At 34.8% G+C, this 18,618-nt stretch overlaps 2 protein-coding genes across 3 annotated transcripts; one reads left to right on the forward strand and one right to left on the reverse strand.

Moving 5' to 3' along the window:
- Positions 1-5,071: 5,071 nt before the first annotated feature.
- Positions 5,072-14,831, forward strand: HCF208 (chaperone (DUF2930)). 2 transcript variants are annotated; one of them, XM_059596118.1, is made up of 7 exons: positions 5,072-5,242; positions 5,322-5,440; positions 5,533-5,604; positions 6,601-6,744; positions 7,181-7,334; positions 13,521-13,712; positions 14,744-14,831. In XM_059596118.1, exons 1-7 carry the CDS (start codon positions 5,080-5,082, stop codon positions 14,746-14,748), a joined length of 849 nt encoding a protein of 282 aa, XP_059452101.1. In that variant the 5' UTR covers positions 5,072-5,079; the 3' UTR covers positions 14,749-14,831. The 2 variants fall into 2 exon arrangements, with proteins under 2 accessions (XP_059452101.1, XP_059452100.1); XM_059596117.2 differs by lacking the exon at positions 14,744-14,831 and having other exon boundaries at positions 13,521-14,164.
- CRR1 (Dihydrodipicolinate reductase, bacterial/plant) lies at positions 14,565-18,618 on the reverse strand. Its single transcript, XM_059596116.2, has 10 exons — positions 18,337-18,618; positions 18,086-18,208; positions 17,876-17,950; positions 17,727-17,792; positions 16,782-16,877; positions 16,516-16,632; positions 15,454-15,546; positions 15,142-15,243; positions 14,952-15,038; positions 14,565-14,856 (listed from the first exon to the last, which is right to left on the reverse strand). The coding sequence occupies exons 1-10, from the start codon at positions 18,445-18,447 to the stop codon at positions 14,824-14,826; spliced, it is 903 nt and encodes a 300-aa protein (XP_059452099.1). The 5' UTR covers positions 18,448-18,618; the 3' UTR covers positions 14,565-14,823.

Raw genomic sequence — 18,618 nt, forward strand, 5'->3', positions numbered from 1 at the left:
ACTTAAATCTGACCGTTGGATTAAATAATTATCTTAATTATTTAATCTCAATCGTTAGATCAACAATAGATACAACCACTGGATCTACTTGAGAAGCATCTTACAGTTTAGATCAAGTCACTAGATTGAATTATCTTAACCGTCCAAAAATGAATGGTCATGATCAGATCGCTCAGAGCTCCGATGCTAAGTGCCAAGTGCACCATCAAGGCGCTAAGCGCGTGTGCATCTGGTGCTTTGCACCGTACGTTAACATGTATTATGGTGTACCCTAGCATAGCTCATTTAACAGCTTAAATTTGTTAGAACTTATAAATGTCAACAAAATCTTCACTTTTTCTAATGTAAGACAACTTTCATTCAATGCTCTTTAAAACCTTCCATTTAAAACATTTTCAAGACACAAAATAATATATATATATATATATATATATATATATATATATTATTTTGTGTCTTATATATATATTTTGAAAATATTTCGACATTAGAGCTGCTTTTGTGCAAGATGAGCCGAAACTGAATGTTCTCTCATCTCCTTTTGGAACTAAAGGCAAGGATTATGCTCTCTAGGAATTGGTGAAAAATCTTGTACTACAGACACACTGCGGTGCTTCCATTTGACTATCAGCGGCTTTGCTGCTTATCTACTCCTCGAGTTGCTCAAACATGTTTAATATAAATAACCTCTTGAGGTGACTCAGTTGAGGTTGTCCAATTATAACCACGCTCCATGAGTACTAGCCTACCTTCTGTGGAGGTGTGGAGGGAGGTTTATAACTTGGCGCATACGGTCCGTATTCTTCTGGTCAATCACGTACAATTGCCTTGTGACTGCACCGATCGCGCATTTGAGTGTAAAGTAGAATCAAGTATCTATGCCACAGAGCATGTGAGCTCTCTCTCTCAGTTGACTTATTACTATGCAATCAATAAGACTATTATTTTAGCTCACACCTCAACACTCAGAACATGACAGAAATTCTAATCCTATCCTATGATCCGGTCTTTTACAATTTAATCCTAGTGCACCATAATTTATTGTCAAATTTTCTGTTGCAGTTGACAAAAACCAAATGCTCTGATACCATACTGTAACTCTCCCAAAATTGGCATTAACCATTTTAGTGGAGTTATCGGCAATTCCTCCAATTTAGTTAATTGATAACTAATTGAAGTGATTACCCATTAAGCATATTCATAGTAATTGTAATATTCATAGTAATTGTAATGGAATGTGAAAATAATAGATTTGAGATATCTAAAAATTACAAGGCATGTATGTACTATCATTAATCATAGACTGAGAACTACGAATCGAGATATGGATATTCTAATCAAACTTGATATATATACCATAGACTCGAGGCTTCTTTCCTTTAAAAATCATCTCAAAACAGGTAACCTGATAAGCCGCAAACACTGTGTAAATCTAAGACATAATAAGTAAACCTTATAGTCGAGTATTAGATGAGCTCTTGTTATAAGCATAAGTAAACGTGTATTTTGTTGTGGTAAGCAAATAAGGTGTTGCCTATGTTATTACACCATAAAAGTATAGTTTTGCTTTATGAGATGTATATGTGTAATCTCAACGACAATCGCCTATAAGTTTTAATATAGAAAATTATTGTGTTAATAGATCATAACTATCATACATGATATACTCAAGATATTACCTATTCTCATAAGGTTTGCTCTATCCCGAGGAACTTGTATTACAATACTAGTGTCTCGACTATTATATGCTACCATCAAGAACACTAGCAAATCGAGTCCGACCTTAGGTGGCCCACGCTACTAATAATGTACGTCATGTAGTGACCCGCCAATCAAACATAGTTACGCCAGTTACAAACTAACCATTAGATCCAACATCCATATAATATGCACACATTTGATCATAGAATGAAGTTTATATAATAAGCTCATGACCATTATACTGCATGTACCGGTGTACCATGTTATACAATGTATCTTATTAATAAGTTATTAAAACGTTTACCAAGTTGCATGAAAAGTAATTATGCTCATAACATACACGTGCTCAATCAGTTGACATATCACATGTTTTTGTATAAAACAGTTGTAAGTATTCGCTTACCTTGTACACTCACTCAAATCCTTCGACATCCTAAGTTTTTGCTATGATTTATCTTTATGTGCAGTACTAGATAACCTACTATAAATAGCTCTAATGAGTAACATCTAGTTAGAAGGTCATAAAAACACTAATTTTACTTATCCTTGACATTGGTCGAATGTTTTGTCATATGATTGAACGTTCAAACTCAAGGTTGAACGTTCGGTCTTAGAGCATGGAACGTTTGGCAGAATGCCAAGGTTCATGCAAGGCTCTTATTTTCAAACTATTACATAACAAATCTCGTCGTAGATTCAAAAAGAGTGAACGTTCATGGAGGTTTTCTAAAGTTTCCCAAAAAAAAAAAAAAAAAAAAATGCAAAGATTTAGGCACAAGTATGTTTGCAAACTTCGTTAAATCCTGACCAACGCCTACATCTTTGCATTTTTTTTTTAAAAGAAAAAGAAAAAAAAGAATGAGAAGTATTTTGGTAATTTTGACACCCTTCCATTAGGATTTAACTAAAAATTTAACGTTTATGTGACATTGCAAAAAATTAGAAGTTCGATACACTAAATTGAAAGTTTTTTAACTTTATAATGAGAAGTATTCAGGAGAGGTTGTTTCTTGTACCATAGTGGACACTATATGGATTTTTATGAAGGAGATTGTGAATTGTGATGATCTTGCAGACGCGGCATAGCGGATATATAACCTACACAAGGACTTGATGCGCTCATCCCAACCATCGGATTAAGCCATATGATTTTATAAATAATTTGGTTATTAAATATATTTTTCCTGAGGAGCATATAGGGTTATTAAATAAATGAGCAATCCATTCAAACTCTTGTATTTTATTTTATCCTCTCATTCTGCTCAAAGCTTAAAGGTAATAAATATCCTATATATATCCTAGGGACTAATTTCGGCGGCCTTTTTTAAAATCTTTGACCATCACTATCGCCAATTTTCCAAAACATGGTTTAATTATACAAATTGATGTTTATCAATTATCCTAATGACGAATCTGTCCTTTAGTTTGTTTAGAATAGCTCTAATTTTGATCCCTAATTTTTAAATTGATTAAAATTACCATCATATCTAACAACCTCCTAAGAAACATTTCATAGACTACACCTCATTAATTGCTTCCTAACAAACCCTTTTACTTTTTATTTTTTATTTCATGGAAGTCTTCTTCCAACTCCTTCATTGATTGCCTCCAATCATGTAATATATATATTTTTTATTTTTTATTTCATGGAAGTCTTCTTCCAACTCCTTCATTGATTGCCTCCAATCATGTAATATATATATATATATATATATATATATATATAGCACTCCAAGCATTTTGATATATCCACACAAGGTGAGAGAAATAGGGACAGCGATTCGAATTAGTGACATCTACTTTATAAGGTATGATCTCTACTCGATTGAACTACCTATTGAAAACCCTTAATTCCTCTATAAAAACCACATACTGTAATAGAATTCTAGCTAGTTCAATATGACAAGATGTTGTCCTAATTAGTATTTTTTTTTTTTTTTTTTCGTTTTGCTTCCGCTCTCTTTCTTACCTTTTGTCGCAACCAGCTTCCTACTGACTAATAGAAATAAAAACTTTCATTCATCTTCAAGTTTTAAAATTCAGATTTTAGTTGAGGTGAACAAAAAGTATGACACAATGTGGGATTATATTTCATTGATAATATTTTCAAGCTGCCATGGGGTTTGTATGGAAGGTAATCCCAATTGAGCTAACAAAGTTATTGGCAATTTTTAGACACTGATGATAAATGCAACTTTTTTTCTAAAAGAAGAGGGGTACCATAATTTGAGAGCTGACATCATCATTCAATCTCACAATGTGGAAGAGAAATTATGTAAAATGTAGTGGAAAATAAGTATACAATCTGCAACTTTTTCTTTTTGTAAAGTAAGATTGTTGGAAGTAATACTTAGCATCTTGCTTTTGTCCTCTTTCTCTCTATGTGGAATATCAAGCCACTCTTATCTTTTTACCTAATTTGTGCAGGGATTGGCCATAGATTCTTCTCCTTTAAACAAAGGATTCCCTGCCTATGTTATTGCTAAATCCGTCAAGTCCCATGTTTCTTAATATCATCTTGTACATTAATGTTTTTCATAAATGCATATTATAAACTACCCATCTAGGGCAGAAACTCAATTAAAAATGATTAATGCCAATGCTACTTTTTATATTCATTTATTACACCTATTTTATATTAGTTAACATGATATGTTTTAAGAGAAATGCTACGGTTCCTACTAATTCTACGTAGTATCAGAAGAACACGCAGATAAACCTTAGCATTCTTTATGTTTTAATTAGCTTTTCATGTCGACCACTTAAAAAAAAAAAAAAAAAAGAGTTACATAAAATACGTTACGTCAATCAATATGAAATGATTATGTAAAGGGTAATATTATTCTTATTATTCTTCATGCAAATAAAATATCAAGAGAGCCAGTCAAACACAATAAAAAAAATCTTGATGCTTTTTAAGATAAAAATGATGCCAGCTTTTGCTTTCAAAGATGAAAAAGGGTGGGTTTCTTCACTGCAACTTTTACTTTAAGCTGCAGTGAAGAAAGCAACAAAAATAAAAAATAAAAAAAAGGAGTTTTTTCTAGAACGTTAAATAGGTTATTGAATTGAGTAATCTTTATTTCGTTTGGCAAACCATTTTGCCAAGTTGACGTGGTATAAATTTTTTTATTGAAAAGTGAAAAAAGTAAAAATGATTTAATATTAATTTTCTTTTAAGAAAAGTGACGTAAACAGTAAAAATAGGGCAAAATAGTTTACCAAACGGACCAAGGTCGGTTTTGTGCTTGAGAGTAACTCAAGGCCCAGCCCAAACTGAGGTTTGGGCTGATATTGGGCCAGGCTTACAGATATAAGCAAACACCAACCAAAATTTCAAACATCTTTCTCAGCTTCCAACAACCAGGAAGAAAGAAAATGAGCAAAGCGCTCTCTTTTAATCCGTTAATTCCGTTGAAAATGCATGTAATCCATCCCCAATTCCCCGCCAAGAAAACCACAGCAAAACCCTTTTCAATCTCGGCCCGCCTTCAAAATCAACAGCAACAACTCAACCTCTCCGTTCTTCGCTTCACTCTCGGTATCTCTCTATGTATATTTTTTTTAATCTATGATTGATGCATGTATATGGTGTATAATGTGGGGCTTTTGGGTTTCAGGGATACCTGGGTTGGACGAGTCCTACTTACCCAGATGGATTGGTTACGGGTTTGGTTCGCTTCTGGTTCTGAACCATTTCGTGGGTTCGGATTCTGCTACTGCCACTCCAGCTCAGCTTGTGAGCAAACCCTTTCTTTGAGATTGCCTTTTGCTCGAATTCTTCGTTGCGTTTGTCCTGATTTTCTCATTTTGACTTTGCGCTTTCTGTAGAGAACAGAAGTTCTGGGCCTTTCTTTGGCAGCATTCTCCATTTTTATTCCCTATATTGGAAAATTTCTTAAGGTAATTTTCTTATAATTTTGCTTTATGTTACTTTATCATCATCATTTGTTAGTTGGCGACTTCCAATTAATCTTTAGAAACGGTTCTGTTTTATAATAATTTTCTTAGCATATGCATGAGCAGGATCAGGATCCTCTAGAATTTCTAGGGTATGATATGATGCTATCTTGTAGGTTTTCTCAAATACCAACCATTTTTTTTTTATTATTATATATTTATTTTTTTATAATTTAAATGGGTGAGATTGCCATATCAACATTTATAACCTCCTCAGTATTTATCATATTTTTTCTTCTTCTTATTTTTATGTATTTTATAGATAAATCAATACTGATATGGCAAAATCTTAACCATTAATTTGAAAACAACAGTTGAGATTTAAGAATCGTACGTGCTAGGATACCCTACGAATTCTATAGGATCTTTATCCTGCATGAACAAGCCCTTTGACCTTTTGCTAACATATTGTACTTAATTGGCTTGTTGGAGAGACTTTCAATTCAGAGATGTTTAGGGCTTGCAACTCTTTTTAATGTTTGTGATACTCCTGAACCAAATTGTTAAGACTGAAATTTTGTTAAGCAATGTAACTGTATCTCAATCATCAATTGGGAATTGAAAATGACTTTCTTATAAAATCATGGTGTTTTATATGGAGAATCCGATGAGGGCTTTCTTGGAAAGCAGAAATTCACGGTGATTTCTATACCAACTTTTTTGTTTTTTGTTTTTGTGCCAAGCCTCCCATTGTTTAAATAGGGTCCTAATCCTAATGTTTTTAGCCACATGTTCTCTCAACATTTCAATATTAGTGTGTATTGCCAATAATTTGATTAACGGAATAGTGTGTATTTTGAGAGATTGAACATAACATCCGAACACTTCACTTACATGAAATTTATAATAATTAATAGTTATCCAGCCCCACCTAGAGCTGTGTGCATGCGACGCCTACCCAATGTCTTTGTAAACCTGGTTATGTGGAAAGTCTTGCAGGGTGCAAGTCCAGCAGATCAAGCAACTATTCCTGAAGGCACTGAGCAAATATTTGTCATGTCACAAAATATATCAGATACTCAGAAGGAGGACTTGGCTTGGGCAACATACATCTTGCTTCGCAATACAAACACCATAGCTACGGTATATCATCCCGTGATCATGTATTATTTATGGAATCAAACACTTTATAAAAGGTCCGGGGGAGTATGAATTATATATGAATAATGCTAGAAACTACAATTTTTTATCTTAAAATGATGATGTGGTGGTTCTAATCAACTCTTGAATCAATCCTTGTTAAAAAAAAAAAAATTCAAGGGTTGGTTGGAACCGCCAACTATGTTAGTTTTTGGATAAAAATGTGGTATATAACATTACACATTATGTATACGCGATCATGTTGTACTTATAGAATCAAACACTTCAAGAAAGGGCAGGGGAGCATGAATTATATATACTAATCAAGTCTTGATGAGAACTAAATGAAATATGTATAGACCACAATTCATTATAAATATGGATTTTTTTTCTTCAATTTATCAATCTTTTTGAAGCATTTATTGTCTCATCTTTTCAGTTAATATCGGTTCAAGGTGAATTATGTGCACGTGGCTACTGGAACATACCAGAGAAGGTGTCAAAAGCGAATTTACTTGATTGGTTTGAGAGACAGATTGAAAGGATTGGCCTAAAAGATCTGAAGGACACCCTTTATTTTCCTCAGAGTTCAGGTAATGAGTTGATAGTAAAAAAATAAATAATAAATAATGTCACTAAAGAATCTTACTTCAATTTTCTACTGGATCTTGTTTTGTTTGACTTATTAGTTAAATAAACACGGTAGAAAAAAAATGTTTATCTTGAGCTAAAAACAAAAATTATGAGCAAATTAAGTTGAGTTGTTAAGCACAATATATATATTATAACCAGGGTATCCGTGGGTTTGCCCTGTGTTAAGCACAAAATATTAAGTTATGTTCGAAGAGGAATTTAGAGTTAACGGGAAGGTTTAATTTGTTCTCAAATTTATGTGGGTTGGTGAAATCGTTTGCTTGCTAATGGTTCGATTTTCATAGTTTAAAGCTATTTTGCTTTTTCTCTGTGGATTAGGTTTTGTTTCTTGTATGAAATTTCACATTTTGGCCTTGAGATATTCTGTTCAATCCTAGCTTATTGACCAGAAAGGAGGGTTACTCTCATTGGTACAGACAATAAAACTGGAAACTGTCTAGTTGTCAAGCCTTGCTAGTTGGGTTCCCTAATGGTTATTCCAGATACTTGGGTGTCCTCTTCCCTGAAATAGTGCTCTCAACTATTTCCTTAACCCAACAACTTTGGTTATTGGGTTAAGGTAGTGTAAAAAATGAATGGCGACAAGGCGTCAGGTCCCGGTGGGTTTTTTGTGGCCTTCTTCCAAGTTTGTTGGGATGTTCTAAGGGTGGACATTATGAAGGTGTTTGGGGATTTTCATGCAGGAAGGATGTTTGAAAAGAGCCTCAATGCTTTCTTCATTTCGCTTATTCCGAAGATTCCAGGTGCTATTGACCTGAAAGATTTCCGCCCGATTAGCCTGGTGGTAGGTATTTACAAAATCATTGCAAAGGCATTGGCAAACATATTGAAGATAATGTTGGATAAAATTATCTCCAAATCGCAGAGTGCCTTCATTAAGGGTAGGCAAATTCTAGATCTTATTTTGATTTCTAATGAATGCCTTGATAGTAGGTTGAGGTCGGGGGAGCCAGAGGTGATGTGTAAGATGGATCTAGAACAAGCTTATGATCATGTGAATTGGGATTTCCTGTTATATTTGCTTAGGAGGTGTGGTTTTAGGGGGAAATGGTGCTCTTCGATAGAACATTGCTTCTTCGGCGTGTTTTTCGATTTTGATTAATGGTTCCCCTAATTTTTTTTTAGTAGCTCTAGGGGATTGAGACAAGGAGACTCCTTTTCTCCGTTGTCGTTTGTCTTTGTGATGGAGGTTCTGAGCAAGATGATCTCAGTGTCGGTGCATGGTGGGCTGCTAGAAGGATTCACAATTGGTAATGCTTCTTTCTCACATCGTCTGTTTGCCGATGATACTTTGATCTTTTGCAATGCTATGCCCAGCCAGCTGCTGTATTTGCGAAGCGTGTTTTTGTTGTTTTAAGCTACTTCTGGGCTAAAGGTAAACCTTGCTAAGTCGGTTTTAATTCCGGTGGGGAACATGAAACAAGTGGGTATGTTAGCCGGCATTTTAGGATGCGGGGTTGCATCTTTGCCAATGAAGTATCTTAGTCTTCCGTTGGGAGCCTCTTATAAGGCCAAACGTATTTGGGATGGTGTTATCGAGAAGCTAGAATACAGGTTGGCTAGATGGAAAATGATGTATTTATTGAAGGGTGGTAGGGTTACCCTTATCAAGAGCACCCTGGCTAATTTGCCCACTTATTATTTGTCTCTCTTTCCTATCCCGGTGAGTGTTGCTAAGCACATCGAGAAGCTACAACGCCAATTTCTATGGGGTGGTATAGGCGAAGAGTTCAAGTTTCACTTGGTAAATTGGGCAAAGGTTTGCACTCCAATTATAGAGGGAGGGTTGGGTATTAGAAATTTAATGGTGTTCAACCGCGCACTTTTAGGGAAATGGTTGTGTCGCTATGGGATTGAGAGAGATGCTTGGTGGAGAGTGGTGGTAGATTCAAAGTATGAGAGCTTTTGGGGCAGGTGGTGCTCTCTTGAGCTTGGAGGAGCTTATGGGGTGGGGTTGTCAAAGAATATCAGGAAAGGGTAGGAGACTCTCAAAGGCTTTACTAGACACGTGGTGGGGGATGGAACACGGATTGGCTTTTGGCAGGACTTGTGGTGTGGAGATTCAGTTCTCAAGGTAGCATTTCCAGTTTTATATGGAATTGCTCATTAGAAGAATGCTTAAGTTGCGGCTAATATGGAGATGTTGGGAGGTTGACGCCGGGCAGAACTAAGATTGTTCTGACAACGTATAATAGCAGCAGAAACTAATAATTGAAGATTGAAAAGGGAATTTAGGAAGAGAGAAAATAACAAATAGGGAAGAGAAAGTCCGTAAGTGTCCTAAATAAGCAAACAGAGAAATAACTCTAAAAGACTAGATGCCTTTATATAGGCTAGGCATCTCCTAAATTAACAAGGAAAAGGAAAAGCAAACCTAATAGGAAAGGAAAAATCCAATCCTTATTAAAAAGGGAAAATATAATCCTAATGGAAAAGGGAAGACCTAGTCCTTATTAAAAAGGAAAATTAAAGCATACATGTATAATTAAGATAACAGTTTTGTGAATTTTCTCCTGCATTAGTCTCCCCAGGTTGGAAAAGAATTCGTCCTCGAATTCAAGTCATCTTTGCCGGGTTGGAGATAATTCGTCCTCTCATTAGGATGGTTCTTGCCTCGATCCTTTGGATGACTAATCAATCCCTTCCATCCCTTTCTCTTCAAAAGTAAAATAATGTAACATCCTGATATAAATAATACTTCCTTAATTATCACAAGAATGTAAGTATAATCTTGAAAATTCTTTATAACAAGTTGAGATAATGCAATCTTCACACGCACTTTACTTATTTTTTCCCTTTCACGTGCCATGAAGATCTCCCAAAAGGGATCAACGATCTCTTCTGTTTTAAATGTAATATTCTCATCCACCACATAAAACTAATCAAAACCACCATCATCCAGAGAATTTGATAAAATATTATCTATCCCAAGAAAATCCACTAAACCGATTTCTTCAACCTCCAAATTAAACCCTTCAAATTTAGGGCTTTCATCAAACACATAATAGTTATTATTTTCTTCAATAAAATTTTCAGTATTAACCACAAAACTTACCTCCGTCAATAAATCCTCTTCTTCAAGATAGATGTCATAGATCGGTGGAGAGACCCAATCTACAGAAAAATCTTCCTCAATAAATTTATCTTCCTCCTCCACATGAGATGGATTTGGTAGATGAGCTTGCGACTTGCTAACAATAGGTAAGGATGTGAGAGTACCAGAAATTTCTGGAAGCTCAACTCTAAAGCCTAAGTCTTCTTGACACTCATCCCGAACATGCTGTTCCCGAACTAGAACAGGCTTGTGATACGGGTTCTCGAAATTGGAGTCTGAATTGCGACCGTCAATATCGCAATACATTTCCAAGTTTTGCGCTGCTAGACGCTGAGTTAACTCCGCAACCTGCCTTTGCAAATTTTCAATCATTACGTCTTGTATACTGCACTCATGGTAAGGGACTTCCTCATTCGGAACCTATCCACGTCGACCATGACCACTAGTCATGAAAAACTAATGAAAAAATTCATCCCAAGAAGACGCTAAGCTCTGATACCAACTAATGCTGGGTAGAACTAAGATTGTTTTGACAACGTATAATAACAGCAGAAACTAAGAATTGAAGATTGAAAAGGGAATCTAGGAAGAGAGAAAATAACAAATAAGGAAGAGAAAGTTCTAAGTGCCCCAAATAAGCAAACAAATAAATAACTCTAAAAGACTTAAATTTAATTGATAATATAAACTGAATTCTTAAAATAGCAAAGACTAGATGCCTTTATATAGGCTAGGCATCTCCTAAATTAACAAGGAAAAGGAAAAGCAAACCTAATAGGAAAAGGAAAATAAATCCTAATAGAAAAAGGAAAACAAATCCTAATAGGAAAGGAAAAACCCAATCCTTATTAAAAAGGGAAAATATAATCCTAATGGAAAAGGGAAAACCTAGTCCTTATTAAAAAGAAAAATTAAAACATACATGCATAATTAGAATAACAGTTTTGTGAATTTTCTCCTACATCAGAGGTTCAAATCAGTGGAATGTGAGTTTCACTAGAGAGGCACATGACTGGGAGTTGGAAGTCTTTGCGTCCTTTCTACAGGTGTTGCATTCAGTGAGAGTGAGACAAGGGTGTAACGATAGATTGTGGTGGATTTCTTCCAAACGAGGTCTATTCAAGGTTAAGGCCCTCTTTTATTCTTTGGCTTGCAATGAGGGTAGGAGATTCCCTTGGAAGAGTGTGTGGCGGACGTAGGCTCCTTCGAGAGTGGCTTTTTTTGTTTGGTCGGCAGCTCTAGGCAAAATACTGACCTTGGATAATCTCAGGAAGCGTCACGTCATTGTGATAAACAGGTGTTGCATGTGCAAGAGGAGTAAGGAGACGGTGGATCATCTCCTTCTTCATTATGAGGTTGCTTCTGCTCTGTGGTATGCCATCTTTAGTCGCTTTGGGATGGCCTGGGTGATGCCTAGACGGGTATTTGATCTGTTAGCATGTTGGTCGTCTTTTGGGAGGCGGAGGAGTGCTGTGGTGTGGAAGATGGTGCCTACTTGTCTTTTTTGGTGCTTATGGCAGGAAAGGAACAATAAGTGCTTTAAGAACTTGGAGAGGTCTTTGGAGGACATTTTATCCTCTTGCTTTCACACTTTGTATCTTTGGACTGTGGCACATCTGTCTCCGTTGTCAATTAGTTGATGATTTCCTTACTCACTTTTCTTTCTCTAGTTAGGTGATCATTTTGTATACTTCTTGTGTACCTTGGGGCGCCTTACCCTTTTAATAAGACTGGTTGTTACTTATCAAAAAAAAAAAAAAAACCAAAGTTGATGAAGGGGGTATAGGGTGAATAGGTTTGTTTTGAAATCAAATAGGGTTGCATCAAGGTATGTTTTCCCAAATGTTGATGGTGTGGAGTTCCCTATCTTTTAAGAGAAGGAGAGGTATGGTGATTTTTTATTTTTTTTATTTTTTTATTTTATATATATAGATGAGAGGACCTACCTAGGGTCGGTGCCCAAACACGATTTCTATCTTTCTACCGGGGCCCTCTCTTTTGGAACCCCTTTTGTCACCTGAAGCAATAGTTGTTATTTGGGAAAATTACATTGACCTGCTTTGAGATTCTGCAAAATTACACTGTATTCCTTTACTGTTTTGAATTAGAAGCTAACCTCCCTTGAATTCAAAAATATTATATACAAATTGCCCTCAAGTAATAGATTAACGGAATCTTTTGCTGAAATGAATTAAAATTTGGTTAAAATTTGTAAATACTAATTTTACCTATAAAAATGATACGACCACTAAATTTATTTATTTATTTCTGAGCACTACTAAATTCATTCCTATTTATTAAAATTCGACTCCAATTTTTTGAAGCATTTAACTTTCTGTAAGGGAGAACATAATTTTCAAAATTAAGATAGAAAAGTTGGAAAACTAGAAAGTAGGGGTCTAATAGCATTTATTTGGTGAAAAAAAAAGTATTTTTCCTTTTTTTTGAGGGTAAATCAGTAAAATAATGTAAACATCTTGGTTTTTAGTGCCTTGACAGTGACTAGTGTATAATGTTTTCCAATTCAAGGGATGCTAGTGTCTAATACAAGACAAGGAAGTGTAATTTTATGAAATCTCAAGAGAGGTCAATGGATGCTAGTATCATGTACTTTTCTTCCCCCATTTTTTTTTTTTTAAAAAAAAAATTTGTTACTTCGAGGAAGAGATGGTAAATAAGTTCGGTTACAATATGCAGAATCTTTGACATTTCCATTTTCAACGTGCTATATTTCTGTACCTTAAATTGTAAAACAATAATCCAATCAATAACTCAGATAACATATTACCTGAAAGTTTGTAGTGGTTTCTTTTGGCCGTAATGACACATAAGTTTCATCTCCTTGTCATGTTGGTAAAATGAATATGAGATTCTATTTGTATGCATTTTTTTTATTAGTAAAATTCATAACCAATAGAACAAAAAAAAAAATTGGAATGCTGCTTGCCAGAGTGCTCTACGTCTCTTACAGTGTTAATATACTATTGTAAAGCTGCCTTATTTAGATGTGGCTCTTTAAATTTCCTGTTTTTTTTCTTGGAACAATATAAAGGTTTGATCAATATTTTAGATTCTGTACTTTGGGAGATGTTACCCAAGGGGACCCGTTCTCTCCTGGTCCAGCCAGTCCTACAAGTTCCAAAACCCGGTGCCAATCAGGTGGAAAAGATTGAAGGGTTTGTCCTGTTGGCTTCAAGCATGAGCTATGCATATGGTGATAAAGATAAAGCCTGGATAGGAGCTCTAGCAAACAAATTTGGAGGTAAGAGCTTGTGTATGGATCTGTAAGGAATTCAGAACTCATTATTGACTTGTTAAATCAGTCAGAAAGTTCTATTTGAAAGATTTGCTTTCTCATTACCGTGTGAATGCCAGTTTCTTGGCTGGTTATGCAGTTGCCATCTGAAAATGACTATTAGTTCTCAAGTTTAATCCACCATTGGCTAGTTTGGCACCCTTTCTAATCATATAGAAAATTAGCTGGTAAGCAACCGTTCATGGCTTAGCTTGAGGAGAGAGCTAAATGTCATAATCAATATCTGCTTTTTAATGTTTTTCAGCATTAAAAAATGAGGAAAAAAAAAAGAGAAAAAGAAAAAGAAAAAAAAACATCATCAAAGCATATATCTCTTTGGTTTATAATGATAATTGGAGATTAGCTTTGTAATTATAAAGAAGTCATCAACTAAGGATGGATGTTATTTATTTGATAATAAGGAAATCATTGTTCCTTTAAAATTGTCAGAATTCAAAATTCCAAAAGGGAAAAAAAAAGAAAAAGAAAAAAAGTGAGTGCTAATTCCTTTGGATTTTGTAATGGAAATAGAAAAGTAATTTGTTATGACCTAAAATAGAGGAAAAATAATTTGGATTAGATTTCCATTTTCTTTACCTGGCGGTAGATACGCTCTTTTAAAATAAATAGTTAAAGTTTAAAGCTGACTAATGTATAGTTGGTTGATTATAAGGGATTCTTGTAAAATTTTGATCATGTTCTAGTCCCATGAATTGAGAGCAATCATATGGAACTGAGCCATGTAACACATAAATTACCATAAGTGTCTGTTTGGATTATAATAACCGTGTAATATCTGAAAAAAAAGCCTTGATCATGTATGAATGAACATTGGCCTTATCATGTTGGATTCCAATTGAATACCACAAACCTTTAATGTCTCTCAAAGGTTCAATGAACTACACATTTCATTAAGAAACAAAAGAAAAAGATCTTTTTACTCCTCTGCTGTTTTGGTTATCAAATCGTCCTCTTTTGAATTTTTGTTTTGTTTGCAGGATGATATGGTATGGATCTTCGATTGATCAACACCCAGGTTAAAGTTCCAGATTTTGGAGATAGAAGAAGAAACGGGTTTCTACAAAAATTTCTCCAAGCCATACACCAGATTCTGCAAGAATAATGAAGAAAGAAAACAGCATCTTACTTTGGAGATTGAGTAGCAGAAAATGCTTGAAGAAATTACAAAGGGATTTGATTGGTTACCTTGAGGCGCACGACCTTTCTGATGGCCAAGATTAGGCCTGGCATGAGGCATTGCACATCAATGATATCATGTTTAAGAGAGTAAATCTGTGGGAAGCAGTATTTATGCATTAGATTACCAAGTTAACGAAGGTAAACCTGTTCAAGTCCTTATTTTTGCAAAACCAGAAAAGGAAAACCACAAAAGCACCTCTCCTGGGCCAGAGAAGTAAACTGTTGTACTGGAGGGAAGTCCTGGAAGGACTAAGCTATGCACTCGAACCCCATCTTCTCCAAGAACTTGACCCCTTGCCTTAAAAGACACAAAAAAGAAAGAAGAAGAAGATGAGACAGTTTGAATTATATGGGCTTCTGTTGAATGCTTCATGTTGGTTTTGATTATATTGGTCCTTTTGTTAATTTTGTTTAACCTATGTAGTTCAATGTTTCTTCATGCTTTTCACCTTTTTGTGATTTGGATTCAATAGAGGAACAATATGAATTAGTTATCTGTTGGGCTTACCAGAACATCTGTTGTAATATCTTGTCGATTGTAGATTTGGCCAAGATTAGAGAGGTTATTGGCAATCTGGGTTGCATCTGGCGATGGAAGATCCTGGCAATCAAAGATGACTTAAGTATCAACATGTGCAATGTTCATTCTCGCTTTTGCCTTCTCTTTTCAAAACAAAAACATTAACAAACAACCTAAAACATAGTACACTACAAACTATTTTCACCTTTAACTTGCATTATAATACTTTTCAAACAAAAAATAAAAACCACCATCTAAAAAGCGTTAAATGCGGAGGCAATTTTGTTCGTCAAATTATGGTATTTATTTGTGTGATTGTATTGAGTGTATGCATGTTGCAGAAAGTGAATCTTTCATGTAATATATAAATGGAAAAGAAAAAGAGAAAAGGTTGAACAATGGATTTCCTATGAGGTATATGGCCACCATGCAAAATGCACTACTGTGAATTTTCCCTGTCCTACCATTTGGACTGAGTTATCAATTAACAAAATGTAAAATGATGAACATTTCCTAAAGATAAATTAAAATGATTAACACGACCTAATGATAATAGTTTAGTGGTCTTTTCTTGAGGCTTAAACTTGCTATAAATAGAGAACGATTATGAACCCATGCAACAAAATATTAGAAGTAATAAATTGATTTTGAGTGTTTTCATGATCATCTTTTTTCTGGTGCTCCATACTCAATCGACTGGTTTGCAGGTGACTAGAGAGCTATCAAAGGATCATGATGACCAAGCAACTACTGTAACTAAAAAGAAAAACAAATCCCAAAACATATAAATACAATGAATAGTAAATTCCTATGTAGTCTAAATGATCTTATGAGTTTGCTTTGTTCTATGTTTTTCCTCTCGTGTTACGAAAAGCCTAAAAATAATCTCAAATAGTTAAATAATTGAGTAATGCTATTTAGCAGGCTGCTATATGACTGTTATATAATTGAGATGACGTGGCAGTGAAAATCATCAGATCGTATAACAGTTCTCTAAATAAATATACACAGAAATTGGAGGACTCTTAAAAGTAGACTGATGGGTTTTACCGTTGCACTTGGCCTTGATTCCACAATTTCTACGTTGTTGTAGTGGAAGGAAGCTGATATTGCACCTTGTTGGAGAAGTATAGATCCTATGGATAGAGTTGGGGCAACAAGACAACCCTAAAAGTATGGGAATTTTGAATGCAACAAAGGAAAAAGAAAAATGTTGAAATGGTTTGATGATGTGAAACTCAAAATTGCAAAGAGGAAATATTGAAAAATCAAAGTTGATGAACTTTCATATATATAACCTCTCACCCTGTGCTCACCATGCTGGCTTTATCACATAATGCAGACAATGCAGTTACCGTATCAGGCTGAATTCGAGGCACATAAACTATACTCTTCATCCCAAATGCTGTTGCCTAATATGATAAGAAATAAGCAAAAGAAAATTAGATTTTTTCATGCTTTAAGTTCAAATATAAAATTCGTTTATGTTAAATAAACAATCCATGAACTATGTTTCGAGCATGTCTGTGTAACTGTGTGAATTGTCAGAACTCAAATGTGTGAGTGGTTAATATAGTATAATTGAGTTTATATCCATAGGCTTAAACTTTTGAGTTGAGTGGTGTTCTAACATACTATATAATGATTTTACTTAAAGACTCTCTAATGTGTTAATCTCCCTAACAAGTGGTATCGGAACTGATAGTCGTGTGCATTATGGTGGAGTAGCATAGGTTCATACGAGAGTCTTTGGAGGAGAGACAAAAGGCGCAAGGTGTAGGCATGGACGACAAAGGTCCTTGAAGTAAGGGGACAAAGATTCATGGCACAAGCATAAACGAGAGTTCTTAGAGTAAGGACACAAACTCACATAGCATACAAGTGATCCAAGAGATTCTCCATAAGATTGATAAAAAAAAAAAAAAAAAAAAAAAAAAAAAAAAAAAAAACAATATGATTTAAGGGAGAGTGTAGCAATATAATGATGAACTCACACAAGAAAAAATTGTTGAGTATACATGTATGAGTGTAAAAAGATAAAATCCCACATTGAAAAGAGTTCACACATATGAGTAGTAAATATAGGATAATTTGGCACAAACTCAAACTTTTAAGCTGTTGAGTTAAATAATGTCTCATCATGTTATAATATGATCCCATTAAAGTCTCCTTAAAGTGTTAATCTCCCTATCACTATGATTCTGTTCTCCCTGTTCTTTTTCTCTTTGAACGAAAATACGAATTGAAGGAGATTAATTTACCTGTTTCACATTGTCATATACTGTAGAAGGATCAGTGAAATCAATGACAACTCCTGTTGCTTTTGACTACCAAAATGCAATACAATTAGGTTAATTAATTTGATTAACCCACAGAGAGAGAGAGATGAAGGTGACATTGAGTATATTACCTGAGATATGGAACCTAATACCATGGTGAGGTCATTCATTATGGGAATTTCTAGAGGCTCTTCCATGTCACAGACCTGCTTTAAAGAATGAAAAAAAAAAAAAAAAAAAAGGATCAAAAGCAGAAATCTTCTTGGAATAAAGGCACCAATAAGCAATTAGTAAAAGAAAAGGTATAGAGAAAGAGGGATTAATGATTGATCCAAATTAACCTTCCCAATATCTTCTCCTACAAGATATGAATCCACAGCACCAGCCACCTCCATTCCTCTTGCTTTTGTCACTGCATTTACTGCTGCCCTGCCTATCTCTTTTGCTGCTCCATTTACAATTACCTGTACAGATCACATAGCTTTTGGATGAAACAAAAAGAAGCTAATTATAAAGAGAAATATTTCAAGTGTTACTCTATTTTTTATTATTATTATTATTATTATTTTTTTCTATTATTTTGAAGTGTTACCTTGATATTACTTTGAGAGGGCTGCATTGAGCAAGAGATTGAAGGTCTGGCTTTAATATGCCGACAACTTTTGTAGATTGTAGGGTGAAATTGACAGCTCAAGGCTGCCATGGCTGCAAAATTAAGCTCTACTTCTTCTCTGTTCACAAGAGGATAAGCCCTATTTTCCTAACCATATATATACATGCTACTCTCTGTTATTGAGATAAGGTTTCTGTGTTTTTTTACTCATCGTTTTTGGAGGGAATTTCATGACGCGACAAGGATGAATGCTTGACTAGA

Source organism: Corylus avellana, chromosome 5 (assembly GCF_965113065.1).
Source record: "Corylus avellana chromosome 5, dhCorAvel1.hap1.2, whole genome shotgun sequence".
Taxonomy (NCBI): Eukaryota; Viridiplantae; Streptophyta; class Magnoliopsida; order Fagales; family Betulaceae; genus Corylus; species Corylus avellana.